The sequence below is a fragment of the Charadrius vociferus genome, unplaced genomic scaffold (assembly GCF_000708025.1).
Source record: "Charadrius vociferus isolate BGI_N301 unplaced genomic scaffold, ASM70802v2 scaffold159, whole genome shotgun sequence".
Taxonomy (NCBI): Eukaryota; Metazoa; Chordata; class Aves; order Charadriiformes; family Charadriidae; genus Charadrius; species Charadrius vociferus.
The window spans coordinates 2,314,349-2,332,407 of record NW_009649940.1 but is presented as its reverse complement, the minus strand read 5'-3'; the positions used below and the strand labels follow the sequence as shown (position 1 = coordinate 2,332,407).

General features: G+C 37.9%; 1 protein-coding gene across 1 annotated transcript; it reads left to right on the top strand.

Moving 5' to 3' along the window:
* Positions 1–3,432: 3,432 nt before the first annotated feature.
* On the top strand, positions 3,433–7,738 carry LOC104292100 (chromosome unknown open reading frame, human C4orf33). The gene is made up of 5 exons (XM_009891422.1): positions 3,433–3,613; positions 5,535–5,595; positions 5,787–5,838; positions 5,965–6,164; positions 7,639–7,738. The coding sequence occupies exons 1-5, from the start codon at positions 3,433–3,435 to the stop codon at positions 7,736–7,738; spliced, it is 594 nt and encodes a 197-aa protein (XP_009889724.1).
* Positions 7,739–18,059: the final 10,321 nt, after the last annotated feature.

Below are 18,059 nucleotides of genomic sequence, written 5' to 3'. Positions count from 1 at the left end.
GCTGCCGGCGTCGGTGGCTGGAGTAGCTGGGGGATAACAACCCGGCATCAGTTTGGAGCGCTCTGAAATGAAATCTTTCCAGTAAAAGCTGCTGTCTCGTACGCGGTTTCCAGCTTCCCCCCCGCCCCCTTGGAGCAATTAAGAAAAACAGCACTCTAATTACTTCCTGTTTGGTTTCGCGCGCGTACCCAGCGTCGGTGGGGTCTGAGGGGGCAGAGGTGAATCCCGTGGGTAGGGAGAGGCGGGAGGTGAGGAGGGCGGCGGCGAGTCCCGGCCGGGTCCTGTCAGCTCCGGGTGGCTTCAGGCCGTGCACTCCGAGTGCTTTTAAATGGCTTCTAATTTATAAATTGTATGCACCTGCTGCCAAACGAATTCATTTAGCGTTTGCATCTCTTTACGGTGTATTAACAACTGGCTCAGATGTAGTGTTGAAAGGTAATGAAAGGTCTCCTCTTGCTGTTTTAATTTACTTTTGCTCTGTTACTTTTGCACTATTACTATGTGGTGGTGTTTTTATTGTAATTGAAAAGCACGCTTATAACCAGCTTACCGAAGTCTTTGTGATGTAATAAGCTTAAAACTTGCACCAAGGGCCGTTAATTTGGAAAATCTTAGATCTACTGTCCTGTAAATTGAGCAACCTTAGCCCTAGGCAGACTTCTAATGAAAGCTCGTGGATGTTTTGCAAGTTTCCTTATTACTTTATTTCTTTTTAAAATTGCATGGTTTTGCATTCAAGAGTAATATCGGTTTACAACAATGGGCTAAATGTTCGCTATGTTCATTTCAGGACACTGTAAGCCGGCCCTGCAAGTGTTAAGTTTTTTACAAAAAATGTCATCTGTCATTCATGCAGGTACAAATAGGAACGGGTGAAGCATCTTGTCTCTCGTCTTCATTTTAGACACTACAATTACAGTAGCGTCTGAAGTAGTTTAGATGGTTCTATTATTTTACTGCTTTTTAAAAACCTGGTATGTTGTGACTCTTCCTGAGACAGCCTTGCAAATATGCACAAGGAGAAGCTTCGCATTGCTTACTTCAGTCAGGAATTGTAATAGCTAGGCATATAATTCTCCCTGGATTTTAAGGTCTTCCTAGGCTACTTTTATTAGACGGCTGTATTATTTTAAAACAGTATTGAAATCTGGCAGTGCTTTCAAAGAGGTGTTTCAGAAATTTGACTTGACCAGTGAATGCAAAGAGTTAAATATATTAGCACAAACTGAAAATAGAATAATAGAAGGAAATGTTGGCTTCTAAGTACATAATGTTGATTTAATAGCGTAATATAAAATGGGTTTGTAATACTTTATTAACTTTCTTAGATGCACCTATCTACTGTTAAACTTTGCTTTTTTGAGTAAGTGATCCTGCTTGTGGAATTCTGTCTTGTTTCCTTTCACGGTACGTGCGCATAAAGCATGTGCACTCCATTTACAGGAATTCTGTTAATTTCAAAAACCACTAGGAAGGGACTTACCATCTGTGGATAATTAACGCTTATGCTGCTCAGCGTTTGCAGCTTAGAAAAGTAAAAACACTTGCCTATGTTTCCTGTGGATTAATATTTTTTAGATCAGTTTAAGGCTAACTAGGCCATTAAATACGTTTCAGCAGCTGTTTGTGTTGTGAAAGGGACTTGTTATTTAACATTGCTCTTTTATTTGGTGGTGTACATAGTGATTCTTGCAGAAGAGTTGTCACTGTGCTTACTTAGAATACCATTTCTAACTATGTCTCTCTTTTTGTTTTAAACTGTGGATGATTTGGCTTTGCCTGTTTGAGTTGCTACTAATACTGGACTATGAGCCAGTTTCTGCTGGCTTAAGAATGCTGTTAGGAATCTGTTGGGTGTCTTCCCTCCCCATGCTTTGTATGCTGACTGTTTTCTTTCAACTTGTGTCATCTTGCTTCCAGAAACTTGCTGCTTGAGTTGGAGTGAACATTAATGATAGTAGAGTCCTTTATAGTTTCTGGGGCTATCCCAGGTCTCTTGCATATAGCCCATCTGATGCTTGTCTGGAATATCATGCAGTTAAAATGCTGATGTAAGAATTTAATTACCTCTGACAAGGTTGTATTTGAATAAACTGAAAAGTGGTGATCTAATATTTGACTTTCCCTTTCTACTGGACTTCTTAAATTGAGGTGTCTAATTACTAAATCTATTGCTTCAAATTTTCTCTAATCTGTCACACTTTTTTGGTCATATCATCAACTCCTTGATCATGAGTATATCTACTTACTTAATCTCATTGTAGCTATTTAACTGACTTGAACTCAAAGAGAGGAGGTCTGGTGCTTTTCAGCATGACTGTTAGTGAATGGAAACTGACTAGCGTGACTGTAGCACGGGATATTGGACCCAGTTAATGTGTAGTCCTACGAGCAAAGCTGTGGCATATAGGGAAGTGTGATGCATGTGGTTCCATTCTGTCTCATGTGCTATACCTGTTGACAACACCTGCAGAATGTGGTAAGTTATGCTTACCTTTCTGTGAGTCCCAATAAAATGGGTATCTGGGTAGACATGAAATAACCCAATTTAGCCTTCCCCACTGACAGAGATGTGGTTACAACAGCTACTTAGCTAGCACCTCTCTAGTCACAAGACTTAACAGCATGTGCATAATTCCCAGTCAGGCTACGCACTGCCATTTCCCTTCTTGTATGGCTAGGAGGGAAGGGAACAAATCAAGGATCAGTTTTGTGGAGATGGAAAAGAACTCATCGTACTGAGGAGGGGAGGGGTAAGGAGCCATAAACTTGTTGGAAACTGGGCTCCAGTGGTTCTTTTGCTTATTGAATAGATTAAGGCTAATCTTAAGGTTTGTACAGTTATTTCTAAGTAACAACAGCTGTTGGAGTGCTGTATTCTCTGTTCTTGCTGCTCTGCAAACATTCAGCGTGTTTAACAAGATGGGCTTGCAGTTTCCCTTGAAATCCTGTAGCTCAGCTGATTTGCAGTGGCTACGCAGGAAGGCTTTAGCTCATTGTTTCATTTTCTTGCATCTCAGATTCATGGAAGGTTTTTCTCAATCTCTTTTCTCATGTTACCAAGTCTTCTAAGATCGTGTAGTGGACACTTTATTCTGTTTATCTGTTCTCTTAATAAGTGTTTCTGGTGGTTTTGGAAGGCGTTTATTTAGGTACATAGTTGAAATGCCTTAAGCTTGGTAAGACTTCAGAGTGATTTGTAACCATGCAGGTATAAAAACCTATGAAAAGCATTCATGTAACTGTTTGTTTAGTTGCTTTATAAAGCTGAAATATTTCAGTTCTTCTGATGTGTAAAAACATGATTTAGTGATTGACTTTGTACAAAAGTGTGCTTTTTTGCTGTCCAAGCAAACAGTACAGTTGCTGCTGAAATGGAATCCGAGATTTTCTTTGACAGACCCTTCTTTGTCATTTGTGTAGTATATGAAGATGGAATTTACAATTAAACACACGTGGGATGGTTTACCTGTGAGCCATGAGCCAGTAACAATTGGGCTGAAGTCAGATAGTGCAGGACTACTAATGGAAGTTCATGCTCCCTTCTTTAATGATCCTCCAGCGCCACTTGGAGAGCCAGGGAAACCTTTTAGTAGGCTGTGGGACTATGAGGGTAAGTGTAACTGTTGTGCTGCAAATATATCTGATTTGTGTAAACACTGATGTTCCTCTGTGGTTAATATGCCTGGTCTTTATTTAAGAGTCTGTGATGATTATTTTAATACACCTGGTCTTTACTTAAGAGTTTACGATGGCTATTTTTTCAAACTGATCTAACGGTTGTGAGTGTGTGACATCTAATTCAATTCAGTTTCTTTGGTCACAGTACAGCTTTTAAAGATCAGATCTGAAATGTAAAGTAAAATTTTCCTTTCTGTTATATCTGGGAAGGAATACTGGGAAAGAATTGAGTTGTGATCACTGCCTTACCCTTAAACAGCTCCTTAAGTAACTGTAAGCCTCATACTATATTCAGCTGAAAACTACCCGAAATTGTATTGAGTGATGCTCTTTTCCTAGGTGGTGAATTGATTTTCATCACTAGCACTTCTGACTGTAAGGCGACTCGTTGTTCTATAGTAGTACAACAATACAAATGACTGGGAAAAACAGTAAGGAAGTTATGTCACTTGGTGGCCACAAAGAAATGGAGTCCAATGAGCTGGATTGATTTCAAGAGTGATGAGGTTGACTCTTCCTGATCCTGTCAATAGTATGGGCGCTCAAACTTAGTTTCTGGGTTACTGATATAACTTGTGGAATAACAGAGGCTTGACATTGGAATATCAAAATAATTTTGTGGGGCATATATATACAAAAATGCTTTTGCAATATGTAAATAGAAGCACAATCCTAAAGATAGGTTCTACTTTTGCTTTAAGAAGTAGAGAGCAATAACTACAATAGCTGTCTATTTTAGTCACTTTTCCAAAGTCTATTTGAGGAATAGGGAGGTGTGAAACAAAGAAATAGCAGCTCATAAAATATGATTCAAAATTGTACCCAAATAGAATGGGAAGTATTCGTATGTTAATGCTATTTTCTTTCTCCTTTCCTGTCTGTTACTTTTACCCATTGGTTTGAATAATGCAAGAATTCAATGTTTCCAGGAGTTCTCTACTTCCTGATTATTGAACTATTCTGATTAAAGCTCTACTAACACAGTATAATCACCTCTTTGATATTATTATACTAAATAGGCTTATGTAAAACTAAAATAATCAATCATATCTAAACGTAATTCTAACTAAAGCTTCCTAATAATGTCATTGCTGTGAGAAACACCATTATACTTCTCCTTTGTGTTCCCGAAAGGTGATTTAACAGTCACACATGGCTTTCAGGTACACCTGGAAAAGTAATCCCTTGTCCAAAGTATCAGCAATCTACAGGGAAAAAAACATTTAAGAGCTAAACGCTTTCTTACTATTTCTGAGATTTAGCAGTCGTAGTTATGGGGCGTGTGGTCTGCTGTGAGTATATGTTCCTCTTCGTTTTTTTTATTTTCTGCTTTCTGGTGCTCTGAATCCTCAGGCTACCAGCAAACACAAGGCTTGTGCACTTAAGTGCTCTACCTGGAGTGCCTGCTGTGAGTATGATTGACTAGGATCTTGATCAGCTTTGTTCACAGCAAGCATACTAGGTGAAATAGCTGTGTGCTGATGCTTTTCTTACTCCATGGACAGCTAACATGAGTTAGTAGATTTGACGTATTTTTCTGCTGCATCAAGAGGGGAGTGTTTCCAAAGCTGTAATTGGTAAAGTAAATAAAATTAGTACAGTGCTTTATAAAGCTCTTTACGATAATAGGCATTAAAAATAAAAGCTCTTGAAGTTACAATTATGGTACAGCATTTCAAATAGTTAGGAAGCTGTCAGCAGCATGTACACAGCTAGTCAAGCTCTGGCAGAGCACAGGCCAAAAATCGGGAACATAATTTTTTTTGTGGGATATGAAGCTCTCAGGATATTACAAAATAGTTAATATAGAATACTAATGGCCTGGTTGGTTTTGTTTTGGTTTTTTTTTTCAGTTGTAGAAGCATTTTTCCTGAGTGACAGAGCTGAACACTATTTAGAAGTTGAACTTTGTCCGTAAGTACAACACTCTGAAAAAGTCACAAATGTTAATTTGCATTTCCAGTTCTAATGATTGTAAGATATATACATGAGGAAGACTGGGTACAGAAATTGTTCCAGTATGGGGAATGTACATATTTGTGGCAGAAAGGTGTACTAATAACTTCGCATTGTTTAAAGAAACTTGTGCTCTGATTTTTTAACAGCCATGGACAACACTTGTTGCTGCTGCTTTCTGGCAAAAGAAGAGTATGGAAAGTAAGTGGTCAAGTACATTCATAATGTACAGAAAAACGAATTGATTTTAGGTACTTGTTGCCTGATTGGAAGATGATGTTACCTTTTTTTTTTCTCTTTTTTTTTTTCCCCTCCCTCCTTTAACAGGAAGAACTTCCTTTAGAGTTTGAGGTGACCAGAATGAAAACCAAATGGGAAGGTAAAGCTCATCTTCCTTGGAATTATTTTCCACCATCCACTAACAAGTTTAATGCATTTGCAATTCATGGCTCAGGAGAAGAGAGAAAATATGAAGCGCTTCATCCTGTGCCTCGACACGAACTACAGGAAGGACAGAAACCAGATTTGTAAGCATACAATTAGCTCCTTTGTAATATCGTTGCACTATTCTTGGAATACTTAAAAAAGCTAATCTGGTTTTCAGGTTGAGTGCCACTAGTGTTTTAATTATACTGTTTAGCCACAGATCCATTGGCACTGTACTTTGTATAAAGCACTGTGGCAGGTAGCTGTAATTAGTGCTTGATTTCTGTGTTATCCCCTAGGCGCATAGAAAATGATGCATTCAAGACCATTGGCATCTGTTTTATCACCTTCCTCAGCTAAATCATAGATAGGTTGTTCTACTTTTTCCTCGCCTCCAGCGCCTCCTGAAATGCTATTTAGTGTTAATTTCACCAGGTACATTTCCAGTAAATCTCTTTTGCATCTCCCCTACTGTTCTAAACAACCTTACCTCTACAGATGGTTCCACATTATGGAAAAATTTGGAAAGGCAGACTAAACTGAAAAGTATAATAAAAGGATACCTGGTATCAATAGAAAAACTAGAGTATCTTGATTTTTAAGTTGTGCTTTTCCCTGTTTATTTTCTTTTGACTGTTAGGCTGAGATGATTATATAAAAACTGCTGCTTCTGGGCATTTTGTATAAATGAACTAGCTCTAGAGGATACACTGTAGTTCTTATGCAAACGTACTACTCAACATAAAATAACAGCTGGGTAAGGTAAATTTTAGATACTTTACCCTATATTTGCTTTAATTTAAGAAAAACTTAGCTTCCTCAACTGTTTAAAAAAAATATCTAAGCTATTGCTAATATAATACATTCCCTTTACCAGTGTTCCATAAGAAATGGATACTTCTATTTTTCTGTGGTAAATTGGAGAATGCCTGTATTATTTTTCAGGAAGGGATTCTTTCTACTCTTTCCATAGTACCCCTTGCAAAAAAACCCCACAACCCTTGACTTTTTCAGACATTGGTAGCAGATGCAATTATGTGAAGAGGTTGCTCCTTGCTAATTTCATTGCTCTTAGTTTGTCTTTACTCTTACAAATTACCTCCTAATAAGAGAATTGCATTTACCTTGTTAAATGATTAGTGTAGTGTCAGATGTTCTGTCTGCTGTTTGGCAGTTGTTTAATGTAAATATTAATTAGCAATTGTCTTCAATATCTTCCTTTTATTGTTTCTGTATGGTAGCCTAAAGGAGAAATTCTTAGCAAGAACTGATGCATAATGTTTAAAAGAAAACAAGACTTCTAGTCTTAAAAAAAACCATAAATGTTTACTAGCTTCATTATCCTATCCAGTCGTCGTCTTTTCTGTAAGGAAAGGATATCCCTGTGATACGAGTTTTCAATTGGTTGAGAGCTGTCAATTTTTACTCCATTGGAGTGTAGATAAGTCATAAAGCAGGATACCACTGTGGTCTTGCTCTGACTGTGGTTCCAGGCAGCAAAAGTTGAGGTGTTTTTATTAAGACGCATACTACAAGACTTACAATTTTTTTTGTTTATTTCTCCTCTTTTTGCAGTCATCGCCTGGAATTTTTCAAAGATTTGAACCTGAAAGGACTAATGGGAGAAGATTGGAAACAGCCTGAATCAGATATATGGAAATCTCTCACTAATTAAATGGATTGAGGCACAAAGTCTTATAGCATTAAGGTTGGATGAAGCTGTATGGAAACAACTTCTTCATTCTGAGCCAAGTTTGTAAATACCAGATTAGTAAGGCTCTCCTTGACACCGAAATCGTTGATCAATCTTAAAATCAACTGTGAAGTATCTGGGCCAGCTGATTCTAAATATATGAAGTTTGCAACTGTATGTGTTTTGGTCCATCTGGGTATTTTTCATCTGTGCAAGAGATGAATCTGCTCCTGCCAATGACGGGGGGAAAAAGTGTGCTAAAATTACAGCTGTGTTTTCGTGAGAGGTTTAAGCCTGAGAAGGCCCATATCTGCCTTGGAATCTTTCAGTTTCCTGTAGTTGCTGCATTTCTGCTATATTTTCACTGCTGCTTGTTTGGTTCTTGACTGTTGAATGAGATTCTTCTGTGCCTAAACTTTTTGATTGCAATCAGGAGAAAGAACGCCTCCTTCAGGAACAGAAAATAATACAGCTATCATGGCATTTTGTGGCCCAGTACTTGCATTGCAAGGTGCTGCAGAGGTAAAACACTACCCTTTCCTGTACCTGAAGTTTTCCCTTGCTGAAGGGAGAATTTAATCTGTATTACTTTATTAACAGACGTCTCTGCTTCAAATTCAGTGTGGAATTTCTATTAGTATTTAGGTACAGAGGATTTACGAATGGTTTTATGTATTCCAGGAAAAGTTTCCGGGACAAATTGTGTTTAGTCAAACCTTTTGATATAGTTGTGTGCCTACAAAAGCTTGTTTGTTTCAAGACCTTGGTACATTGCCTTAAGGATTCAGCGCAGACGTACGAGAATATTGTTTGCATGCCACCTAAGTCTGGAAGTACTCTAATTGGATGTGCCTACATCTTCTACGTATGAGCATGAATATTTTTAACAGTACTGAATACTGTTAGATGGTAACATCTAACCTGTAAACTGACGGGATTTACGAATGAGATGTTCCTTTTTTTGTCTAGCATAGTAAGGGCTGCTTGATTGTGGCTGCTGACTTGATCCTATGTGAATTAGCTTAGAAAATGGGAAGCTTACGCACTAACCGGATCCTACATCTAAAAAGTAGGTGACTTTAAAATCAACCTACTTTGGTTTAGTTCAGAATGAGGGTTCAGACCAAGACATGGTCCTCCGTCCTTTACTAGAAAAAGGACTTTCTGCATCCTGTTGAAATGTCATCATCACAGAGTAAAAGCTGGTCATGTTCTCTAGTTTTGTGTGAAGGGTTGTTTTGGGAGTCTGAGAGACTATGTCTCAGTCATAATTGAGGGAGTATGTTTCAGAAGATAGGCCCTGAGGATGTGGTGTTGGGTCTCATCCTTTTGCGTAGCACTTTCTACTGAACAATTTAGAATGCTTTGAGTTCCTGGAAGGGACTGGTGATCTTGCAGTCTAACATCCTGCTCAAAGCAGGGCTATCGTTGAAGCTAGATGAGCTTGTTCCAGGGTCCTGTTGAGTTTTGAATAATTCCAAAGATAGAGCTTCAAATGCTCTGGGTAGCCTGTTTCAATACTCAGCTTGTTCTGGTATGAAAACTTATCTAATTGCCACTTCCCATGTTGTAATTTGTGTTCATTGCCTTTTGTCCTTTCTCTGTGCATCTCCAAGAAGAGCGAGTTTTTCCTCTGTAACTGCTGATTAGGTAACTGGAGATAACTGGTAGCTCCCCATGGATTTCTTTAAATGTTGTCATCCTGAGTTTGCCTTTTGTGACTCATTAGTAAGCACCTTCCACTCAGATAACACTGACAGACAACTTAAAGTGTAACTTGGGCAGTAACTCAGGGGCAGCAATGCTCCCAGGCCTTTCTTGTTTATTTAGCTCATAAATGGTTCTAAAAATCTTCCGTGTAGCTTAAACATCAAAACGACTCTAAAGTTTTGCACAAGATTGCACTAAGTCATATTACCAAAAGAATTCTCTGTTCTCTTCTGAGCTTGTACGCAATAATAAGCATAGTCTGATGGTCATGTTTTCTTTTCTGTCTTTAAATTTAACTCTACCTGTAAATTCTGCCTGAGAAGAAAAGAAGATGGCAATATTCTGCCTTTGTGAAGAACATCTCGGTGTGATTAATATCTGAGATACAACAGTACTTCAGAGTTTTTGCTTGGCTTTAGATTCCCTCTTTGTACTTTCAGTTTTATAGAACTATACTTTCAAATTTAAGGATATTGGGCTTTTTCAGATGCAGACTTTGACATGTCAATGCACTCAGCGATCCAATTGTTTTTGCTCTCTTTTAATTAGATGCTATAGATTCCTTGCTATAAGGTGCCATCTGTTGAAAATTATAAGTATTGTACATTCAATTGTTTGGCTTCTTTTCTACCTTCAATCCATGTACAGTTTTGTAAAGAATGACATCAGTCTGAAATATCAAATAATCCAATAAATGTTGATTAAAAACATCTTCTAGATACGGGCATCTCAAAGCTGCTTTTGAAACTTCAGTCAAAAGCAAAAAAACCCATTTCACTAAACTTTTAGACTTCATTTTAAACAGTTTGTCAAAAAAGTACGTGCAAAGGTTCAAAATAAGTTTACTCTTTTTCTCACAAAGGTTGTTTTCATGTGATGAATGATGTTCTGTATGTAAAAGACAGTAAATCAAATTATTTATTCAGAAGCTCCATCTCATATTCATTCCCACTTCAAACTGACTACTTCAGATTTGACTATGGATGCAAATTATAAACTTTGAGGGAAATAGATTACTTTCCCCAAATAAGTAATTTAAAGTAAAATAATTGTCTCTGCAGTACAAAATGTAAGGCTTGATGCTTCTGAAAATAGGAATTATCATATAGACTTTATTCAGGGCACACGCTACTCTGCACTGCTGTCAGGTAGTTCACTTGTATGTTTCTAAGCTTTAAGAGTCTGTTTGAACTCTTAAGTGCTGGCTTTCATCAGAAGGTTTCCATATGGGTTCATGGAGTGCAGAGTTAGAACCTGTGCACTGACTTGTTTCTAAAGGTTTGAAGTTAAATTAATCCCTTGGTAGAAACTTGTAGGAGGGAGTCTCTACATTAGGCATATGTTAGATGAAGTGTCTAGAAGGCACAGTGTCTTGGCACAGAGTACTGACTTCATGGCTCATCGATGGACAATACAATGCTTGCCAGCATCACTTAAAGCTCCCAGGAGTTTGCGGAACTGGATTCATTGAGATGGATCATTGAGGTGACAAGCTAGTTCGTAGCTTTCTTGCTCTGATCTGCTTTTTAACCAGGCTTGTTTTTTTACGCTGTGGAGTCCAGTTGTAGCCCGTCTTTCCTGAATTGCCTCTCTTTTTTGATGATGTGCAAGCATAAGGAAAAGACAAAACAAACTCTGTTCTGCATGAGTTCCACTTATGTACATGTTCATTAATTGTTAATCCTGGTTTAGAAGGAATATGATTCAACCCAGTCTAGCTCAGTCTATGTGTGTATATACATGCATACATACATATGGGCATTCAGCATTGTGCTGCTTTTGTACGTCAAACTTGTATCAAGAGTAATACAGATAACAATTCTTAAATTGTCACACTGGGTATGCTTTATGTAGGATATCAATTTGTTAAAATGCAGAGCTGCATGATAGAAAGCATAGATCATGCAAGCACTCTATCCACAAATCCATTTCACTTTTAAATGGTTTTAAACACTTCAACCCTGTAAGCACTTCTTATCCATTGCTCTCTTAAAATGAAAATCAACCTGTCTCATAAATGTTTCCTGTGGATAATATTTGGCCTTGTGCCTGTTATATCGTGACATACTGAGTCTAAGACGCAGGAATTTTATTACTTTGGAAATTGAGGAATACCCACTGTGTGGTGCACTGTATTTTATATGGTTTTGTTTTTTTTTTTTAGCTCTGCAAAAGCTTTAGATAACCTTAAGTGTGACATTTTCACATGACAATGTCAATGTCATGGCAGTTTTAAATTATTTTGTCATATTTAGCAAGAATTCCTGAGGAAATGAGGCTGTTGGATTATCATTACCTTCTTGCCTTTCTGGCAATGTCGTCATCAACTTTTCCCCCCCTCCCGGAACAATTTTTGAATCCATTAGCCACTTTCAGCTGAAGCAGGCAGAGAAACAGGAAGTCTCAAAAAGTACTGTATTCTTGCAAAATGTGTGGATGTGAACAGCTGGAGGCAGTTCCTCACTCTAGCAACCCAAATTGAGGAAAAGGAGACATCATCTCTTAGCCCTTTATCCTGTAGCTGTAAAGCTCAAATACTTGAAGCAGTAGGTGCATGCTTAACTTCACCTGTAGTGCATATAGCCTCTTGCCTTTAGACTTTGATTAGGAAACTAGGAAATGTGTGGAACTTAAGGGATATGAGGTGCAGTTGCAGAGGTAAGCTTAAATGTCATAGACCTGTGCCCTAGCATTATCTTGAGGTAAGAGGCTTAGAAGACGGACTGTATGTATAAAATAGAAATGTATGAGCAGCCATGTTTTGTTAGTCCTGCTGCTAACAGATACTGGGTCTGGTAAATATCCAAGCATGTGTTCTGTGCTTAATTTTTTTTTTTTTTTAAATTTTTTTTTTTTTTAAATCTGGGGAAGTAATTCCCCTGTTCCGCTCCTTTTCAGGAGAAGATTCCACACAAAGGATAAGGAATGGAGTTTCCCCGTGTTTAATGCCAGGGTTAGTTGAAAACACACGAGGACATAGTATCAACTTGTCATTGCCTCTGGAAACACACTTCTGGTTTAATCCATTATCTAATTCAGTAGGTTCTGTTGTGAGAATGTTGATCCTAAAGAGAAGCAGAATGTGAGCTTGAAAACACTGATCCTAATTAAAATTCCAGTTATTTTAGGTAATGGTTATTGCTTACACAGTGCTCAATACTAATAGGCATGTTTTTTTTTTCTGCTGTGGCCAGATAATTCAACAGAAACTTCAATTAGTTCTTATATTCTGCTGCAGCCACTGAATTACCTGTCTTAGTTCATACTACTGTAGTGTTTGTTTTAATGTTTTTAATTTAAGTTTAATGAAATGCTGAGCAGTTTTGCTGTAATGTTTTTTAATTTTATTTTCAAATCTTCCCAGTGAATACTTGAGCAGTTGATGCAGAATGCAGATTTGGATAGTTGCAACCTCTTACTTATGAGATGGTCAGACTGGATAACCCGGAAAATAAAAATACTGAGTTTTATGAATGAAAAATATACCTGTAAAGAGAACGGAGGCTTCTTTCAAGAATTCTCTTGTAAGTGCATTTCTAAGCTCCTTGTGATAGTATGTTTATTACTTGTGAACTTAAACATGAAAACCAGAATTCTATGTGACTCTGGCCTCCTTATAATGTCAGTGAATCTTTACTGAGTTGGTGTTTGAACACATTTTATGACTGCACTCCCAAAGACCTTGTTTTTTATGCTTCTTGCCACTAGGTGGAAGAAGAAGGTTATCAAAACTGTGCCTTGGTGCTACCAGCCTAGTTATCCTTACCCAGATCCACTCCTTATCTTACTATATCCTTGATTTTAGAAAAAAGATATTTCAGTCAAGCTGATGATGGCTTATTTTGATTTTTTGAGACATGTTTATCAAAAGAAACACTATGTCATGCTGTGTAGTTACAGTTCTAATGTTTCTTTTCCTACAGTAGTATTTCTATAAATAATTTTGAGACAAAGTTAACAGAAGATAAATTCTATGAGAAGTCAGTCTGTAATATAAAAGATAGTGTTGTGAAACACAACTGGTTTGAATATTGTTTTGTTTTGTTTTTTTTTTTTAACGTATGTCTTGGATAGTCTCTTGCAAACTTTGCAACAAGACTAAATTCTGAAGGAACAATTTTTAAAAATACAACTTGGTTTGTAAGAGATGGTGCACCCCTTCAAGGGTGAGGTGCAAACATGTCAGGGTGAAGCCTAGAAGAGAGGAACATAAAACAATGTGAAAAGCTGTAGGCCAGGAGGGCCAGAAAATTATTGTTCTTCAATACAAATATGCAAAAAAAAAAGTTTTCTTTAAAGAAAACTTGAATAGTTATGTGTCCTACTGGCAGAAATTATTTGTGTCTGAAATGCAAAGATGGAGCAACTTAGGCTGTCATGTACACTAGGTGATAAAATCCAACACTGCCTGTAGTGACACTGCAGAGTTTGGTGGGTTTTCTTGTTTATGCAAAGGCTCTGAACAAGGATAACATTTTGCTGATGTTTTTGTATACCTTTTAATAGTTTTCTCTTGTATGCAAGCTCACGTGTTACCTAGTAAACTTTAATGTCATGCTGGATTATATATGCCATGGGTGGCATAGCTATTGTAATATCTGTTCTAGTTAACTAACTCGCATTTCTAATAAGTTAATATTTCTACTGCGCAGCACTATGGTGATACAATACTGATGAATGTGATGTCAAGTACTATGGTGCTTGCTCTTCCCAGACTGAGGTGGTTTGTGCCTCTGAAAGGCACAGCACAGAATGTTTGTTGTATTTTAAATTCTGACCATGTAAAATGCTTTCAAAATATGAACAGTACAGTGCATAATTTCCTCCACATAAAATTTAAAACTATTCTTTCACACTGCCAAAGCCATCGCTAAAGTAGACTTAATTGCATTTAATTATAGTGCATTTATAAGAATGCTGTTGAAGTTTGATAGTTAACCTGCATTTCTTTTATTGATGATTCCTTCCTTTTGGTGTTAGTGAGTGCTTTAGTTTACTACAGTGTCTCTGAACAGTGCTTCAGCAAAAGTACTGGGAACCGCTTTAAGCCTGATTATAGAAACCTTATTTACGCTGGTTGTGTAAACAGCTATACGCATGCTCATGCAAATAGTCCCAGTGAGATCAATGCAAGTTAACATAAAGTGTATTGTAATTATGCCTTTTTCCATCTACTTGTCTATCTGTTGAAATTAGTATCAGTGTTACCAGGAGAATTCAGTTCTTGAAGCTAGTTCTATCAAGCATATTGCTTGGCACTGGTTGTTTTCTTTCCTCTGGTTTAAAACAAGCAGAAGCCTTAGCTGCAGGGTCTGTGGGAGGGTTTTAAGTGATGGTTCAGGAGGCACTGTTTGTCTCTGCACTAGCTATGAACAGACCAAAATATGTTTGTGATTCATTTTCAGAAATAATGCTATAGACTAGCACTGAGTATGTGTATAAATACCCTCTGCTAGTTATGTAGTTTATTTGCAAATACAAAAGTATTCTTACATGTGGTAAACCAGAACTAACTAATTTGTGTTAGAATAGCACTGAAATAAAATCTAAATTACTGTGCCTTCACTGCTGTTTTACAACCAACCTAACCAGACTGGGTTGGTGGCTTTCTTGGAATATGCAACAGATTCTTGGGGGGGAGGGAAGGAATTTTCAGATGTCATCTTTTTAAAATATAGAGCTCCCCTCTGTAGAACACATTTTTAGCCAGGTTAATCTTGTCTTTCATTTTGTGAGTTCACTACCCTTGAACTCAGTCACTGCAGGCAATGAAGTTTGTATCTTGGTGCCAGTAGTAGCTGTCATAAAATTATTCATCTCTTTAAGTCTAGGCAGTCTAATTGGTTCACTTCCTTCTTACTGCTGAGTTTGCTTCCATCAGGAAATTAAACATTTTGGAAACTGGTACTTTCTCTTTCTCAGTGCTTTGTAGCTTATACAAGCCATGGTGTTTATATTTAATTGCTTCTTTGTTTTTAAGTCGCGTATTACTTTCCTAAATGTTAACAGGGAGGTCTGTAACCTCTTATGCCAGGTATCTACTTCAAACCTTTTTTAATTTCAGCAAAAAGAAGACAAAAATGTGGTCTTGTACCTCCTTAAATTTTTATGACTTCTAGAATGAAATCTTCAGATTTGGTGAGAGGTCCGTATTATTGTCAGGAGGAGTCTTTTGTGTAATCTCTGTGAAACAGCTTTTCAGAATCTCTTCTGTGCATCTTCAAAAGAGCTTTTTGAATCTTGACAGGTGAATTCTCTGAAGATTCTGCAGGGAGTGGAAATATATCACTGGCAGGTAGAATTGCCAGGCTTTGACTTGTTCAGTGTTGAGTGGTCTTTCTGCCTCCCAGTGACAGGTTATGTGTTGGGGAATGCTCTTTTTTTATGAGCATCTACTGGTTAGGCTAGGGCTGTCTTCAGCCTGGAAAAGAGGTAGTTTGAGAATGTGGTAGAGGGCTACAAATTACTGTATGCAGTTCAGATGCATGTAACAGCAAAGAGAAGCTGGATGAGGGTTGACTGCTTCTAATATGAGGAGGATTGACTCACCATGGCTGGTGAGTGCCATGCTCAGAGCAGAGAAAGGTGGTACATTGTGTTGCCACTGTGTGTTTGAGTAGTTTCTGTGGACTCAGAGGGAGACTGGGAAAGATACTTGGAAGTTGAAGTTTTCAAGTATGTAAAATCAGGTTCAAGAAATGCCCTCAGCTGAAAATAATTGGCGGTTGGGAGTGTAGTAAGATAAGCATATGCTTTCTTTACTTCCTGTTCTTACTCTTCCTTAGGCATCTACTCGTGGATAAAGGCCACTGTGCTAGATGGATTTGTGGTCTGAAACACTATCTGTTCTTACATCTGGAAACCCAGCTGAAGGAATTATTTTGTAATTCCCTGCAGTTGTTTCTCATTACTTGTAAATTATGCTAGAACTGTGTGTTGCAACCAAGGGGCAAAGCAACTCTTCTTGCTGATGTTCTCAAAATCTCATGCTGAACCAAGGTACTGAGAAGTGGAAGAAGAAAGCTGCTAGTATTCAGGAAATTGGGAAGCTCAGTCTTAGCAATTGTGGGCTGAGTGTGAACCATGAAATGAAGAGGGGATGGGAAACATAGGGTGGGACATGGAACTATGAAGGAAGTCTAGTTCTGGGAAAGGGTTATAAAAGGTAACAGCAGCTGGACAAGAAAACAAAAGGGCATGGCTGGGGATGCATGCTTGAAGAACTAAGGGAAGGTAGGAGAGAGTAGACTTTGCCTGGCAAAAAGTCCAGGAGAGTCAAGGAAAAGAGCTTTGAGGGAAAAGAGGAAATGGAGATAGGGCCGGGGGGTGGGGGGGGAAGAAAAAAAGAAAAGAGTTCAGAGACTTCTACAGTATATTCTCTTTAGATCCAGAAATGCTTTCACATTCTATTGCTGTTAGCAGGTGACCATGAAAGCCAAGTGCTAAATTTGTCTTTTGTAGTCTGATGGACCATGAAGACCATAACTAGCCTCTCATTGCTATTGCTTTTAACCTGTACTGGAGGTTTTAACCTGATGAATAAAATTGTAGAGGTGGAATGTGGGGCAGGATGGGATTACATTTAGTGGTCAGTTGTGAAAAGTTAGGTTTCAGTGGCTTGGCAAATAACACGTAAAATACTGTGTCAGAGGAAGAAATACAATTCCACTTACCAGGATATCGTTCAAGTTACTGAACTGTGCTTCTTTCCTTCTGGTTTGGTGTTTTTTTTTTTTGTTGTTGGTTTATTTTTTTTGTTTGTTTGTTCTGGATATTCTTCTTGCTGGTAGCAGATTCATTCCCTGCATGCTGTCCCTCATGTGAAATGAGAGTACAGAATAAATGTGGTAGTTCATGTGGTATATGTAGTTCAATGTGGTTTTCTATAGTCATGGAAAAGAAACTAAATAAGAGATATATAAGGCTGCAGAGTACTTGGTCACTTCTGAACTCTTGTGTAGTTTATGCCACAGTGGCTTTTTATGCTCCTTTATTATTCTTTGTTGGATCCCTTCAATCGCTTCTACAGGCTCTTTGCCTTTTGCTCAAACTAGCGGTAATCATGTTTTCCTTATATTAAATACATCTGCCTATCTTATCTGAATTTTTAAATTGTTGATGTAATCTATGTAGAGACAAAGAAAGTAAAATCTTCCTTTAAGGAACCTCATACTTCAAACTCTGTAAGGTCATAAAGTAAAATTGTTCTTTGGGTAGGAAATGGTGATTATATTATATCTCTTCAGATACTATTGATGAGATGGTCATTAGTGAAGTCTTTGGGATGAAAGATGCTTTTGGAAGTTGAGTGTAGGCTACTGCTTAAAAGGTGGCAGTTTTGTCTTGCCAGTGCCTCTGGTTTGATATCTGTTTTGTGCTTGCAGTGGAATATTTCTGGCCAGAGATAGAATCATAGTATTGTTTAGGTTGGAAAAGACCTTTAAGATCATCAGGTCCAACCGTTGACCTAGCACTGCCCAGTTACCACTAAGCCATGTCCCTCAGCACTACATCTACAGGTCTTTTAAATACTTCCAGGGGTGGCAACTCAACGTCTTCCCTGGGTAGCCTGTTCCAATGCTTAACAACCCTT

What these genes read in the sequence shown, in the direction of transcription:
- LOC104292100 (XM_009891422.1), top strand. Translation starts at nt 3,433, where the DNA reads ATGGAATTTACAATTAAACACACGTGGGATGGTTTACCTGTGAGCCAT. An exon ending in TAGGCTGTGGGACTATGAGG is followed by an intron (nt 3,614 to 5,534) that starts GTAAGTGTAACT and finishes TTTTTTTTTCAG; the next exon opens with TTGTAGAAGCATTTTTCCTG. An exon ending in TTAGAAGTTGAACTTTGTCC is followed by an intron (nt 5,596 to 5,786) that starts GTAAGTACAACA and finishes ATTTTTTAACAG; the next exon opens with CCATGGACAACACTTGTTGC.